The sequence below is a fragment of the Echinops telfairi genome, unplaced genomic scaffold (genome assembly GCF_000313985.2).
Source record: "Echinops telfairi isolate 266 unplaced genomic scaffold, ASM31398v2 ScPeMD7_22;HRSCAF=79, whole genome shotgun sequence".
NCBI lineage: Eukaryota > Metazoa > Chordata > Mammalia > Afrosoricida > Tenrecidae > Echinops > Echinops telfairi.
Window position 1 is genome coordinate 10,600,836 of NW_022103919.1, and position 17,122 is coordinate 10,617,957.

Below are 17,122 nucleotides of genomic sequence, written 5' to 3' on the forward strand. Positions count from 1 at the left end.
ACACACACACACACGAGCCTCAAGGTCAGCAGTTTGAAACCACCAGCCTCTCTGAGGGGGAAAGATTGGTAAATTCACAGAGGCAGTTCTGTCCTGCCCTACAGAGTTGCCATGAGCAGAATCAGCTCTATGGCAGTGAGTTTGATTTACACACACACACACACACACACACACACACACAGCCGCTCAAAGCATAACCCACTATGCTTATGGCTACAGGGCCCCTTGTATATGGATGTGTATGTATACATATGGATGTGTATGTGCATATATACGCGTATGTATATCTATAGATCTAGCTATGTTCTCACATTCTGTCACAAAGCACTTCAGGAGTTGAAAGTTACAGATGAAGTCTTGGTGACATCACCCCCTGCAGTCCACCTTCCCCACCTCCACTCTACCCCAAGGCTTAGAGAATAAGGCTTTCAAAGTGGCACACTCAGGAGTTAGCGCTTGAAGTGTACAAATGAAAGATAGGAGTAATTACCTAAATGATATGAAAAATATCATAAAGCCTCAGCCTGATCTAATAATCCCAGTAAATAGTAAGGGAAATCCCGAGGAGCATTCTGTGGGTGACTTGAGAAGTTTGAATGCAAGCCCTTCATTAAGTCATAGTTACCCAGTCCACAGGTCAGCTCAGCATTAATTGTAGGACAGGAGCAGTAAGCAAATAAGCTTTGTAATCAACTCCAGCACTACTTTCTTTGTGAAATCATCCATGGCCTGCGTGCCAGATAACAGGAAGTCTTTGAGACATGACACAACGCCTGCTGACAAAGCCATTGCTTTCCTGCACGCTGAGACGGTTTTAAAGGGTTACCTGGAGTCCACTCTAGCCAAGCAATGCAGACTACTTCTGCAAAACCAGTCAGTGAATACCCGATAGGGCACAATGGTCTACCCTTGCTGTGCATGGGTTCATCCATGGGGCACAATGGTCTACCCTTGTTGTGCAAGGGTTCATCCATGGGGCACAATGGTCTACCCTTGTTGTGTAAGGGTTCATCCATGGGGCACAATGGTCTACCCTTGTTGTGTAAGGGTTCATCCTTGGGGCACAATGGTCTACCCTTGTTGTGCAAGGGTTCATCCATGGGGCACAATGGTCTACCCTTGTTGTGCATGGGTTCATCCATGGGGCACAATGGTCTACCCTTGTTGTGCAAGGGTTCATCGCCAAGAATCAAGGGGCCAGGTTGACTGCAACTAACAAGAAGACATTTAGCATCGTATCCTTCTTCCTTGACCCTTTGTTCTGTCTTATACGAAAGAGCTGAAAGAACATTCCCAACCTCTGATTGAAAAACCAAAAATCCTCACAAGCTTCAAGTCAACTTTGACTCCGAGTGGGGGTCTAGGACCACGTTGAACTGCCCCTGGGTTTTCTGGCTCAGGCTGTCTTGGTCCAGTCACCCTTGTTCTGTGGAAAGGGAGAGAGCTGGGGATTCCATTGCTATTTCACTCGGGCACATCAAGCCCCTGGAAGTGAGAAAACAATAGTTCAAGTCATCAGACAGATTCAAAATCGGGTTATTGTAGGTTCTGTGGAGTAGTGCCAACGCAAAGCCGACAGAACAAGAAGTGCCCAGTCCGGCACCGTGCTCACAGTTCTTGTAGTTGAGCCCATTGTTGTAGCCACTGTGCCAATCATTTCACTAGGGCTCTTCCTCGTTTGCACTGGCTCTCTACTTTGCCACACATAATACCCTGCTTCCCCGAAAATAAGACAGTGTCTTATATTAATTTTTGCTCCCAAAGATGCACTAGGTCTTATTTTCAGGGATGTCTTATTTTTCCATGAAGAAGTATACAGTACACATTTATTGTTTTATGGAAAGAGACCTCGCACTTCCTGTCTGCTCCAGTTGCGCTGCGGTCAACAGCAAGCTGCATGGTGGTGCCCACCGCTACAGTCCAGAGTCCAGAGTTCCAGTAGTTTCAGGGGGCCTTATTTTGGGGGAGGTCTTATTTTCAGGAGCATGCCTTATATTTCAGCGAGAGGCAAAACTGTAAGTAGGTCTTATTTTCGGGGGATGTCTTACTTTCAGGGAAACAAGGTTTCCTTTCCCAGAGACTTGTCCCTCTTCATAACATGCTCAAAGGATGTGAGATGAGTCTCCCCATACTTGCTTCTAAGGAGCATTCTGATTGCACTTCCTCCAACACAGAATGATTTCTTTTTCTGGCAGGCCAAGATATATTTAGTAGTTTTCACCAACACGATTATTCAAATCTTCTCCATTCTTCTCTCGGGATGTAATTTTATAAAGAACTCTTCCTCCTCACGGTTTTGGAGTTTAATTAACATCATCAAATAAAAACGTCAAATTCCTAGTTTGAAGAAGCTGGATACAAAATAGTAATTAGGGTTCTTTCAATCATGCATACATACTTCACAAACAGGACTTTCATTCGTTTGTGTAGGAATGAAAAGCAGAAGAGAAATACAATCGACAAAGAGGAACCTGGGTTGGAACACGATCTTTCCGTTAAGCAATTGTGTGACTTTGGAAAAAATGCCTAACTTCCCTGGGCTCCTCCTCTGGACAAGATGCAGAGATTGGGATTCATTAGGATTGGTACAGTAGAATCACCTGTGGGAATTTATAAGCCCTGGGTGCCAGGTTCCATCACAAACCAATGAAGGAGACTGTCTGGAGGTGGTATGTGTGTGGCTACTTGTGGTCGGCCCACAGGTTATTCTGAGTCTCCCAGTTGAGAACCAGTACCTCTGATTTTGGGTTCCTGCAGTCCCATTGGTGGCTACACCTCTGTGCTCATGCTCTATTGCCTACTTGCACACTAGACACATGGTATTTTTGAGCAGAGTTTCCTAGAAGACCTGCAACCTTTTAACAATGATTCTCTTTTTCTTCAACATTATCCTCTACCAAAAGGTGGCTCTGCAGAAAGCAAACAGCGAAGTACACAGGTGGGAATGGAATTGTTGCCAATGAAGATTCACCCAAAGCAGTGGTTCTCAACCGTCCTCATGCTGCGACCCTTTCATACAGTTCCTCAGGTGGTGGTGACCCCCCAACCATAAAATTATTTTCGTTGCTACTTCCTCACTGTCATTTTGCTACTGCTATGAAGCTGGCAACCTCTGTGAAAGGGTCATTTGATCCCCAAAGGGGCCGAAACCCACAGTTTGAGAACCACTGACTTGGAGGTGCCTCAAAATGAAAGCTCTATTTCCGAGAGGTCACTGTCATGAAAACCCAATGGAGCACTTCGGTTCCCCAGCACACAGGGTCACCGTGAGTCAGAGCTGATTTCGATGGCAACGGATACACGAGTTGGTTGTTGTGTGCCGCCTAGTTGATTCTGGTACAGATTGACCTTATAAGGCAAGTACAACTGCCCCATAGGGTTCACTGGATTGTGGTCTTTGTGGGAGCAGGTCACCAGGTGTTTCCTCCCTCTGGTGTGTTCAAATGGCCATCCCTTCAGTTAACAATCCCGTGCTTAACCACTGCACCATCAGGACTCCTTGTTCACTGGCTCTTCTCTGCTGACTCCTACAGGTTTTGCCGTGTGTGTCCAGGCACCAGGGGCAAAGAGGGAAATCAATGCTTCATCTTGGGCTGGCTTCCACGAAGGAAGGCCAGCAGTTAATGCTATCTTCTTATTGTTTTTAAAATCATTTTATTGGGGGCTCATACAACTCTGATCACAATCCATACATCCATTGATTGTGTCACATTTGTACATTCATCGCCTTCATCATTCTTAAAATATTTGCTCTCCATCGAAGCCCTTGGCATCAGCTCCTCATTTTTCCTCCTCTCTACCCGCTCCCCCTTCCCCCATGAACCCTTGATAATTTATAAATTATTATTATTTTGTCATGTCTTACACTGTCCGACATCTCCCTTCACCTACTTTTCTGTTGTCCGTCCCCCAGAGAGGAGGTTATATGTAGATCCTTGTAACCAGTTCCCCCTTTCTACCTCCCTCCCTCCACCATCCCGGTATCACCACTCTCACCACTGGTCCTGAGGGGTTTATCCACCCTGATTCCCTCCGTTTCCAGTTCCTATCTATACCAGTGTACATCCTCTGGCCTAGCTGGATTTGTAAGGTAGAATTGGGATCATGATAGTGGAGGGGAGGAAGCATTTAGGAACTAGAGGAAAGATGTACGTTTCATCATTGCTACACTGCACCCTGACTGACTCATCTCTGGCCCGCGACCCTTCTGTAAGGGGGTGTCTCATTACCACAGATGCGCTTTAGGTCTCCAATCTGCACTCCCCCTCATTTACAATGATATGATTTTTGTTCTTTGATGCCTGATACCTGATCCCTTTGACACCTCATGGTCACTATTAAGGCACAAAAGTCTAAGTTAATTTCCTCTACAGTTTTGGTTTTTTTTTGGGGGGGGTCTACTTTGTTAACAACCATTTCAATGTTCAAATATACTTGTCAAGAATGGGGCATGTTGAAGGCAGATTGGGGTAGCTGCCCCATCTGACTTAAGTCTTGGTACATTATTAATAGACTTTCTCCATGTGAACACTGGCACTTGTTGACAGTGCCAGTTAAGAGTTAACACTCGGGCAGTTCCTGATTTTCCTTGTGTCCAAAATGCTTGTTGGCTGGCCTCGGAGGGTGAGTGGTCAAGAAGGCAATGCCTGGCAAAGAGGATTTGCTGGCTGATTAAATGGGCTTCTAACCGGTGGCCAACCGCACACCTTTGCCTGAAGGTTTCTAAGTGAACACAGGGGGGCATTTGTGTCTGGCTACCTAACTGCCATGTCTATTTATTAAATATAATAATATAAATTATATTTATAAGATAATTATATAATAGGTTATAATAAAGAGGCAAAGTCATCCTCATTTGGCTGCTGTGGTAGTCACTTAATCTGGTCTCAATTTAAGGATTAAGAGTGTAGAGGTGGCGTCTAGGTTGTCAATCTGGAGATAGCCAATGAGACTTCTGTGTGGGCATGGCCTTCTCCTGAGAATTCTGGGAAATCTGGTACCTCCTCCTTGGCGGCAGAAGACACTTCTCTCTCTCTGCCACTTCCTGGGAGACATTGCAGAAGACAAGCCACACAGATGGAACAGACTTCAGAAGCCAGAGAAGCCACAGAGAGACCCCTGCCAGCACTGAGATGCTTACATCACTACTGGACCCAAAGACTTTCTACCCACTGGCTTGTGATCGTCCTGCATTTGGCTTCATTGCATGTGTTTCGTGAGTCTGAAGAGGACTTTATAGATTGGTATCAGGCATATGGGCTAATCAGACTTATGGCCTTGGACTGGTCTGGGTTGGGATGTTTTCTCAATGTTCAATGGCTCTTGTATATAAAGCTCTCTCTTATATACATATGCATGCTTATGAATTTGTTTCTCTAGTCTACCCGGACTAACTCAGCTGCTGAACGTCAGAAAATAAGGCTTTCCTCACTAGTGGCTGAGACCATGGAGGGCAGCAAGACTGGCTCCGTGGGCTGTTCCCAGGGCAGAGTCCCTGCTCCGAGGGGCACGGGGCCTGGAACAGGATGCTCTGCTGTCACCATCTTGAAATTCTTAATAATTCTTACATTGAATTTGCATTTCATACATAAAGTGTGATGGGATGAAGTAGCATCTGTTGAGGGTTTGAAGCCTTAACCCAGCTGAAGTCCCACCTCCTGCTATAATGCTGAGTCCCTAGCTCCTGCCCCTGTGCCCCTGTCAGCCCAAGCTTCTTCTCTCCACTTTGGCTCCCCCTTGTCTGAACTCCATGCCAGCGAGTTGCAGAGGAGGAGAGCAAAAGGAGGGATCAGGATGACTCTCTTGCTGATGAAACAAAACCTGAAGTTCACAAGGTATAGGATTTCAGTGTGGGATAAGACACTGGTTCCCACCAACAGTGTGACTATTGGGTGACTTGGTAGGAAAGCTCATTCACCCCACACAGTGATCCAGTCTGACCTGGAGACTGGCATCCCATGGGGTCCACTGTGGGTTGGGGCAGCCAGGTGTGGGAAGAAATGGATTTCCCTGCCCCTTCAAGCCCTCACATTGCTTTTGTTGAGCCAGACTCCATAAGCCATACAGCGATGTTGCCTAGCCTGGCTCTCAACAGAGAGCTTTGGGTTCGATAAGGCTATATGGGGCTTTCAAAGGGTGCTCCAAGCTGAGTGTCCATACGTGGAAGAGAGTGAAAATTCTGACTCCTGGTGCCTTCCGTCCATGACTAGATATCATAATGTACATCTTTCTTCTAAGGGTGTTTTTGATTAAACGTTGAAAGACACATTCTAATAAGCACACTTGCAGTTTCAGTCTTAGGGTTCTAGGGATCTCTCAAGCGCAACTGAATTTTTCAGGAGGGAAAAGTAAATCTCAGGTAGAGCCTAACTCAAAGGGCTCATGGCTCTGTCGATCATAAAAGGCACACATCCAGCCCATAGAGGCTTGCTCCTCTGTGCCTAATTTTTGAGCCACACTGAGTGTAGTGTAGAGGATGTCAAGCAAGAGTATCTCACTTCTGTCTCATGGTGCTGAATGGAAGCAAGAGAGTCACTGGGTAGCACAGTTGCCCAATATGGCATTTTACCAGCACGTTATCGCTAGTCCATGATGGGTTGATACCCACAGTACCAGTCCTGTCTACTGAATGGCACCATTATGAATTGAATTATGCATCCCTCCCCAAGTATCTATGGAGTTCTGGCTCCTATACTTAAAGATGTGATGCCATTTGGAATGGGCTTTCTCTTTGGGTATGTTAATGAGGCTGTCCCAAAGTAGGCAGGGTCCTAAACAGAATCACTTCTGAGTTATATGAAGAGTATAATAGGAACAGTGACTTGAACAGGGTTGGTGTGGGTGGCAGGGAGGGTGTGTGTGGAGAGAAAAACTAAAGAACTCTTGGGTCTAATGACCAGGAAGAACTCTGCCTTCGAGGGAATGCCCTGGTTTGAACTTTTAATGAGACAAGAAATTCTTGTTTGTTGAAGCCACCTATATCGGTGGTGTATTTCATTACAGCAGCACTAGCTTAGTCTACTAATAAGGCAGACCTAATGCTGCTAGTTGCTGCTCAGTCCGTTCAGCCTCCAGTGGACTCCATGTGGACCGCTTCCAAATACAATACAGCTCTGGATTGCTGGTTCCCGCAGCGTGGTACTCTTGTGAAACATGCTAACGCACCTTTGGACTCCCTCGAAGTAAGGGAAGCAACGTCATGGCTGCATCACTATTATTTTCACAAATAGTTAGGACTTTCGTACGTTTCCAGCAAGAGTGGTGTGTTCTTGCTGCTGTTAGCAGCTGTTGGGGCTGTTCAACCTCTCGATGATCCCTCAGGTACAGAGCAGAGCTGATCCATTAGGTTTTCAAGGTTTTGGGAAGGAGACCATGAGGCCAGTCTACCAAGGTCCTTGTCTGAGTCTGCAATCAAACAGCTAACTTTTTAGCTAGCGGGGCAGGACACTCTCTCCTAATCCTTCTAAGACTTCAGAAAGGCAGCCTTGTCCACTTGATTGATAGTAACAATTTGAGACTCATATCATTAAATGGTTTCATCAAGACTTTCTAGCGAGACAGTGATATAGGCAGGGTTTAGATCCAGTTCCTTTTGACTTCAAAAACCATCATTCTTATTTAGAATGGTCATACCACTTCTCACTTAGCTATAAGCGTGCTCTTTGCAGGCGTGGAAACAACAGCAAGCATGTGCTTATCTTCAGGACCAAACGACTCACATACACTGACTCTTTGAAGACCTGCCCAAACACTAAGAAGCAGGACTCACTATGCTCATTTTCCAGAGGAACACACTGGGGTATCAAATGATACAAGCCAACTCACTGTCCTTGCTGCCTCATCGCCACCCTATAGGACAGGGTGGAACGGCCCCTTTACTTTGACAAGCCAGTAACTCTTCACAGGAGTAGAAAGCCCTGTCTTTCTCCCCCAGAGCCGCTGGCAGATTCAAACTGCTGACCTTACAGCCCAATGCTGCTCCACCACATCCCCAGGGCTTCTTTAGGGTAAATTTTGTTGCGTTCCACTGGGGCAGAGGGAGGCTAAATCAGTGAACTGGACAAAGTCAGCCAGTTCGTAATTGACACAGCAAGGTGGCCTCCGAGGCTATGTCCAACAAGAGGTCAAGGAAGGGAAACGTCTGGCACTCTTTTGGTGAAATTTGAGTTCCTGAAGTAATATTTTAAGTTTGATGCATCCAACTGAGGGCCCTGTAAAGTATTACTCAAAATGTTTTGCCATTTCTTTCAGAGCCCGAAGCAAGTACTAATGATAATTATGATAAAAGTTACAGCTAAAACTAATTTTGTATCTATGATGCGATGTTTTGCACGCTTTAAAATATTCCATTTAATGTTTTTTAACAGTAGTAGTATTATTCATATTCTACAAAATAAAATTACTTCGGGACCAGAAAACATAAGTCATTGTCTCCATCTCCCTCAGCAAATCTACGACAGTTCTGAGACCAACAGGGGTTTTCTGAACTTAGAGTCCACATTCTTTACTTCTAAACTCTTATTCTAGTCTTCCATGTTGTTGTTGTTGTTTTTAATCATTTTATTGGGGGCTCATACAACTCTTATCATAATCCATCCATACATCAATTGTATAAAGCCCATTTGTACATTTGTTATCCTCATCATTCTCAAAACATTTGCTCTCCACGTAAGCCCCTGGCATCAGCTCCTCATTTTTACCCCCTCCCTCCCCGTCTTCCATGTTTTCGCTGGTATAACACTGTATCTTTAGATAATAGGCCTAATTTTCTAAACACTGGCAGACATCATTTGTGACTGAGTCCTAAGTTTTAGGAATTTCAGGGACTTGGCATTAAATTTTGGTGAGAAACTCATAGACAGGTTTCCCGGCTGTAATCTTCCAGGGAGAAGACTGCCAAATCTTTTTTCTCTCAAGACAATGACTTTGAACTGATACACTTACTCATCAATATATGCATGTTTTCTATTTGACTGGGACTGCATATTAATGGGGGGGGGATCATGCCAACTACATGCCCACTGTGCTTGTGGCACAGTATGGCTGGCACCATATAGACATCCGGAGACGGCTCTGGGTTTATACACACTCTGTACAGAGTTATTCTAAATCATAGCAACGCTATGAGTCTGTAAATCTTGACAGAAACACCTGACCTCATTTTTCTCCCAAAGAGTGATTGTTAGGCTTAAACAATTGACCTTGAAGTTAGTAGCCCACAGTATGGCCAGGGATCCTTAGCACGGCTATACCAGTTTATAAGGATTTTGATTAGCTGCTCAGTACTTCCTTGTTAGTACTGCATGAATGCATGCACTATATAGAGTTCAATCCCACAGTGGGAATGAGGCTGACCTTAGTTGAGAATTCTTAATTATTCTCTGTGATGGGCTATGTATCCATCCTGTACGTGGTGAACTACTCATTCTTTATTCTCACAGGATTTGCTGGTGGTTGCAAATAGCATCAATTCTTCTTGGGTTTTACCGATGCATTCGGTTTGGGGTGTTGGTGAAGAGTAAAGTACCACGGACTACCAGAAGAATGAATAAATCTGTCTTGAAAGAAGAGATGCTTCTGAAAGCAAGCAAGCTCCTTAGAAGTGAGGATGGTGAGACTTCATGTCACATTGAATAGGTTCTCCATTCCCCAGGGAAGGACACCATCTTTGGTTAAATGGAGGGTTAGCAACAAAAAGAGGAAGATCCAAAATGGGTTGGATTGACACAATGTCTGCAACAATGGTCTTAAGCATGACAATTGCGTGACGGGCTCAGAACCCAGTTGTGTCCCCTTCCGTCACACATAGGGTCGTTCTGGGTTGGAGCCGACTTGATGGCACCCAAAACCAACAGCAACTAACATCCTCTTCTTTCCAAACGATAGCTCAACATCAATTTTAATGTAATACGTATAACCTCAATTAATTTTCATAGTTCTATGAGAGTCATTCATCGGCCATTGTTGGTGAAGGAGATGTTGCTGTGAGTTGGGTTGAGGAACGGTAAAGAAGGGAGAGGAAGAGAAAATGAAGAAGGGATGGGAATGCAAGGGGAGAGAAAGGTTGCTCTATTCCACAGCTTCAGGCCTGGTTAGTATGAGTTAACTCTTCTTGTCTTTTGTAGTAGTGAAGCAAATTGTATATTCTATTTTTTTTAAAAAGAACCCTTTATATTTTAGAAGAGTTAGCCTGTATATATTTGTTACATTTTATTTTTTTTTTCTTTAACATTTTATTAGGGGCTCATACAACTGTTATCCCAATCCATACACATATCAATTGTGTAAAGCGCATTTGTACATCGTTTCTCAAGACATTTTCTCTCCATTTAAACCCCCGACATTAGGTCCTCATTTTTCCCCTCCCTCCCCCCTCCCCCCTCCCGCATGAGCCCTTGATAGTTTATAAATGGGTATTTTGTATATTCTTGAAGCAAAATTTTCTTTCCAAACCTAAGAACAGCCACTTCCACCCTCAGTTGACTCTCTCTCTCTCTCTCTCTCTCACTCACTCTTTCTTAGAATACAGCATTTCTAGGACTTCTAAAACATGTCATGCTTCTCTCTTTGTAAAAACTGTCAGCTGAGTACCCAGTGGTTCCTGGGGAAAGCTGAAGTTTAGAAGTGACAATGCTTAGAAGTGAACTTCAGAATTTTCCAGAAGCTTCTTTTTATATAGAACGCTTTCCCTGAGAACATGACTGAACACAGACACTTGAAGAAAAGCACTCGATTGGGATGGCAAGCTCTGTCAACGCTGAAAGAAATCGTCTTGGATAATTGTTTCTACCTTGACTTGAGAAAATGTGAATTTCAAGTACAATAAGGCAAAAAAAAATTGAGCTGGCGTAGTTGGTTACCTTTTAGGCTGCTAACTGGAAGGTTGGCAATTCAAACCCACTAGGCATGCCAAAGGAGACAGATCAAGTGACCTGTCTCAGATTTATAGTATCTGAAGGCTTATAGCATCAGGAAACCCTTGCTGGGGTCCTTATGAGTTAGGATCAACTCAAGAGCAGTGGATTTCGTTTGTCTTAGAGTTAATATATTCATCATCAAAAGATGAATGCAAGACCGAATGAAAGAAAGGAGTTAAAAATATGCATGAAAGAGATGCAGAATATAACACAATTAGAAATGTGCATTAGCATTCTTAAGGATAATCATCATTGTGTCAGATCTCTTCCTGGGAGGAACATTTTCTTTTCTCCATTTGATGAAGGAAGCACTGAGACTCAAAAGGTCAAGGCAATGAGAATAAAATCAGCAAGCCAGGAACCGCAGAGTGGAGCTTGAGCCCCCAGGTGCAACGTCAAGCTCACAGCCACACCACTGCAGGCCGGCGGCTCAGACTTACCATGGCTTTGTTGGAGTGGCCGCCTCCTTGGAACTCAATGGTCCCGAAAGCATCTGTCGGGCTGAGCTGGGTGTGTTTGCTGATGGACCACTTCTCGGACTGGATGTCGTTTCGGGAAAGGCGGCTTTCATTTTTCTCATTTTGAAGGACAGAGATACTGGGAGTGAGGCCGACATGCTGGCCTATCAGACGCCCACAGCAACACCTGCAGCATAAGAAGGCCAAGTGACTCCCTGGGTCGAGACACTGTTGCACACCCATGCACACGGCTGCAGAAATCGATGCAGCGCACCTGTCACGGCAGTCACTCCTCACATAGACTCTCCTTTGTGGATGCACCAGGCAAATGGCATGCTTAGGACTGGTGTTACATACATGTACCTTCCCTCCTCTCCCTCTCCATTGTCCTTCAGCTGTCACGTGGTTGCTACCTTTCTCCACCCTTCCATGTTCACACCTGGTCTATTGTTCAGAATTGCATTCTCGGAAACAAAGGTTTTCTAGATTTTTCTAATTCATTTTTCTTTCATCTGTCAACTCTTGCATGAAGGATACAGAGCAGTATTGATGGAAGAATTTAAACTGTACATTTAAGTTTAAAAATATGACTCATGCGTGAGTCACCATCTAGCTTGTTTCTCTCAAGTTAACATTCACTGGAAGAGCCCTGGGGACCAGGGGTTAACTATTGCGCTGCTCCCCACAAGGTCAGAAGCTCAAACCCACCAGCCTCTCTGCAGAAGAAAGATGAGGCTTTCTACTACCAGAAAGAGTGCCAGCCTCAGAAACTCATGGGGCCAGCACAGCCTTGGCTGACAGGGCTATAGGGTTGCAATGAGTCAGAATTGATGCGGTGGCAGTCACTTAATTTTCTCTGGTTGGTCATATGGCCAATGCCAAGAATAACAAACTGCAGGCTACATGTTTTTAAAGGAACAGGGAAAAAAGTTATTCATGAGATATTTGAAAACTTAAGAGGCACTTCTTGCATCATGGAAACATCCTTCAAACATGATGACTACTTGTATTTATAACAATATTCACAATAGATAGCATCCGTTTATTAAATACAATAGAAAGAGAATTAGGACCCCACTTTGCGGATGAAAAAAATGACAGTTTTGAAGATAAGATAGTGTATGTTTTATTATACAGCTAGTCTATCTGACTACATAGTCTATGTTTCCAACCTGTTGAAATTAGACTAGGTGTAGCTGTAAATGTCATAAAGACATTTCCAGACAAAGACATTTCCAGACAATCGCAGTATTCACTCTGGACTATTGAACTATTGGACAGAACTGTCCCATGGGGCTGCCAGGGCCTTACTTTGACAGAAGTACACTGCCATTTCTTTCACCCTCGGAGTGACTGGTGGGTTTAAACCAACAACCTTTCCGTTACCCACTGATCGCTCAACCCCTGTGCCACCAGAGCCCCTTACTTATCCGCTAGGCATTGTTGATTTAAGTCTTCTTTACAATTGACCGGAGCATGCTGGTATCAACCAAGCATTCTGATGAAATGTTTAGAAAGGAAAACCGGTAACTATGCTAAGAAAATATAGCCCTTGTTATTTACCGTAATTATTTCCCCAATGGTCTTTCTGTTGTTCTGTATTGGTTCTTGGAGAATTAACTGTGGACATGACATATTTTGTGCTGAGGATACATCTGATTACTTCAAAGATGTCTAATGCCCCATCCCCCCCAAATCTTTAATTTGACAGTAGTCCCCTTACACTAGGCAGTAGTTACTGTTGGAGTTCCGTTCCCACAATTGCTCATTCATGTTCTCCTTATTTTCTAAAGACAGGAAGATTACCTATGGGGGTCTTTGGTGCTGGGTATGATGTGAACGCATTCTCTTTTATAAAATGCTCTTTCTATCCAGGATTTCTGAGCCTGGGGAAAAAAAGAAAAGAGGAAAGTGAACATGACCTTTAAATATTTTTGACTAAGAAGCAACATTTTACAATCACTTAGTAGACTAGCATTTTAGTAACTGAGCTGAAATACACATGAACACTGCATGTGCCAAAATTAACTACTCACAGAACTTGCAGATTAGGCTGTTTTGTGTGAAAATTTTGAGGATTAAATGTCATACTGAAAAGAGATTCAGAGATGGTACTATATACCGAACTCACAATAATTTCTGAAGAATGGAAAGCCATTGGTATTCATCTGAGAGATAAAAGTAGTGTGTGTATAACTGTGGCAAACGATCAAAAGAATCTCATTGCCATCAAGTGGACCCTGAGTCATAGATACAGCTAAATCAGCTGAATTTGTATATGGTCTGATTTTCCTGCGAGAAGCCAATAAAGAAGGTGACAGAATTGTACAACGCAAAAATGTCAATGCATTAGTAAGCTTTTCCAAAACCCAAATGATCTATGCAGGTACCGAGAATAAGAAGGGAAGTAGTAACAGGAGGAAGGTAAGTGTCATCGCCACAGTGCTGCATTTCACAGGTAACCCCCTTTGACAAGCAGTGAGAACTCACATGCTTTTAACCGCAGCAAATACAGCTTCTGAAATGCCCAGCCAGGAGTCCTATCCCCCAGATTAGATTCCCAGATGCACAAAGGACGTTCTTGCAAATTGTCCAATCTTTGTTCCAAAACAGAATATCCTTCCTGCATCCTTTTACTCCTTTACTCTCCAGGATTTGAAATAGTAGAGGAATCATCTGTGAAATCCAGTAAGCCGCTCAGAAGATTCCTCTCTAAGTGTTTAAGATAGAAGTTGCCAGACCCAACTGCAATCTTATTTCTATATGGTATCACCTTTCTAGCTTGGCATCAGGACTGTGTGCTTCGAAGACATATAGGGCTAAAGCAAAACCAGGCTGGTCACTTGTCCTGACTCGATGACTGGTGTCAACTGTTACAGCCTCCGTGTGTTGCCCTTAAATGGTACTAACTTTGCCAGAGGTCCGTATGTCAGCAAAAAGAGTGCTTTGGTTTGATTTGCCTTTAAACCCCGTCTCTTGCATCTGTCTCCTCTTCCACAATGGAGATCTCCTTGAGCATTTGACATGCCTGCCAATATTTGTCTCACAACGGAGCAGGCATGGAAAGTAGCAAATGTCCGTAGGCGAATGTCCATTGTAGCCTTATTTGGAAAGCCAACAAGTGGAGAGAACTGGCACGTTGACTGGATAAACAAGAGGTGGTCTACACACAGAATGGAATGGTATTTAGCCATACAGAGACGTCAAGTCCCGGATGACTGAACTTTGGAAACACCGCCCTGCGTGAAATAAGTCAGTCGCTAAAGGACAAATATGGATTGATCTCACTTATTTGCAATAAGCGATTTACAAACAGGTTTCCTGAAGTTCATGGGGTAAGATTTGATTATCTTTTAATTGCTTTTTGAACCCACCCCCACCCATATATACAAATAAAAAAACATGCACGGTTACCAGAAGCAGAAAGGGAGAGGGGAGAGAGAAATGAGTTTGGCTAGTGATGGCAGAACATTTTGGACAAGGCTAGTAAAGGCAAATGGTTGCACAACTTACAAAAGGTCATCAACATAACTGACTAACACGCGTGGACATTATTGAGATGACATTCGTTTTCTTTTTAATTAATTGATTGATTGATTTTCTTTCTTTTTTTTTAAATCATTTTATTGAGGGCTGGTACAACTCATCACCATCCATACATACATCTACTGTATGTCAAGCACATTTGTACATCTGTTGCCCTCATCATTCTCAAAATATTTGCTTTCCACTCGAGGCCCTGGTATCAGATCCTCATTGAAACCTACACACATACACACAGTAACACGGAGGTTCCACGGGGACTGGCCGCAGCCTGCTTAAATCATGGCCCTAATGAAGACATCTAGTATCTGAGTCTCCTTGCATGCCCACGCAAAAAGGGGCTCACACAGCCCCTTAAGGATCCCGGTGTCCGCTCCACTCTCTGGGGTCTCATACCACAAAGGGGGACATTGGCAATTCTGTTGGTCAGAAGGGTGTGAGAAAAATGCCAGCCTCTGTTTGCACAGCTTACTCATCCCCAGCATGCAGGAAAAAACAAATGGATACCTTTTTGCTACAGAAATGCGCTCGGCATCGTAGATAACCAGTCTCTTTATCTTTGCAAAAAGCCTGTAAGTGAAACTATTCATAGGCCATGATTTTCTCTAGACACCCAATACTTTCACTGATAATATCTTTTGGCAGCAAGAGGATAAACTATTCCTCATTGGATATTTGAAGCCCACTTTCTCTGCACCTCAGGGGACAGAGAAGGGAGCGAGCTCTTTCCATCTTCCTTCATGGCCCGCTGTGACTAGCATTCTGAAGGCGCTTTTCAGGGACTATCGGGAATTTTGGAGAGTATTGGCCAAAACTTCTGTGGAGACAGGGCTGCTATGAGGCTTAATGAACTCGAGCACAATTGGTTTGGTCCTTCTGGGCAGAGCATGTGGTTTTCTATGATTTGGGCCAACTCACAGAATTTCCCGTGGGTCTTGGGTCTTCATTTCCTCTTCTATAAAACGGGAGTCAACACTAATACATGGGTACTATAATTTCCCTTTTAGTAGAGGCGATCCGTACTAAAGGCTCAGAAGAGACTCAGAAAAGGATGCTGAGCAATTGAACCCTTGGTTTTAAGCATGATGTCTCTTCCTTTGGGTGGAAGATGATCTGCTACAAATCCTGGCTGCCCAGGAGCAAGACACAGAGGATTTTTTTAATGGCACCGAGTCTTTTCTCTAACAATACTGCTGGGGAGAGTTGGTGTGATAACCAACATTGACAATCCAGGTGAATTCTGTGTATTTAGCAGTGCCTGGATGGTACAAATGGGCAGGTGCTCCATGACTGGCCAACAAGCTGTGGATTCGAAGCAGGGTTTCGAACCAGTTCATTCTGGTTTGACCCCCTTCTGAGCACTTGTCTTTCTGCCGCAGGTATGCTGAATCAGAGTCCACAGCTTAGCAAATTACCAGGTAAACCTCATAGAGCCTCTAGTGACGCTAATGTATACATAAGAACCCGGGAATCCTATTAACCAACAAGCAGACTAATACCTGGGGTAGAAAGGCAAATTCTCAGCAGGAGGTGTTAAACCAGAATGAACCTACTTGGAAGCCCCGGTGAAAATGGTTACACACTAGGCTGCTTGCCAAAGCTTAATACTGTGAACTGAACTGTCTTCCAAAAGAAGCCGTTATTAATATTCACTACCCTTGATATGGGCATTGTCACCTGGGTGTGCCTGGAAGTGCCTAGGTGTGTGGACAGTTGAACTCCTAAAGACACGGATAGATGAGAATCATTTCCCACGTGTATCCTTTCACTCCTCATTTCCAGCTCCCCATCCTCACTGATATACTCTAAAACTCAACCTCACTGCCTTCCGGTAGATGCCAACTCATAGTGACCGTAGAGGACAGGGTAGCTCTGCCCCGGTGAGTTTCCGAGACTGCGCCAGTTCACAGGAGTAGAAAGCCCTGTCTTTCATCCTTGGAGCTGGCTGACGGTTTCTAACTGCTGACCTTGTGGGTTGTAGCCCAACTCATAACCCCTGCACCACCAGGGCCCCTATCAAAAATGTACACAGTGTAATAATCTATCTGACTCCTCCTTTCTTCTTGAGGGAAAGGATGGCTTGGGCAACTAGAGAGACATCGGAATGGCAGAACGGCATGGGAGTAGGCGAGGGGCGATCCTAATGCTTGTAGCAGGTGACTATAATCACACCAGGATTCCTAACTTGAATGGAGGGGACCAGGA

At 44.2% G+C, this 17,122-nt stretch overlaps 1 protein-coding gene across 1 annotated transcript in view; it reads right to left on the minus strand.

Annotated features, from left to right (window-relative positions):
* Window positions 1-17,122, minus strand: part of LOC123521514 (transient receptor potential cation channel subfamily M member 3-like) — a 386,500-nt gene that overhangs the window by 84,074 nt on the left and 285,304 nt on the right. The window contains exons 2-3 of the mRNA XM_045288617.1: window positions 13,181-13,260; window positions 11,357-11,561 (exon numbers count right to left, since the gene is read on the minus strand). Of these exons, the coding sequence (XP_045144552.1) occupies window positions 11,357-11,561; window positions 13,181-13,260 (285 nt within the window). The remainder of the gene's footprint in view (window positions 1-11,356; window positions 11,562-13,180; window positions 13,261-17,122) is intronic.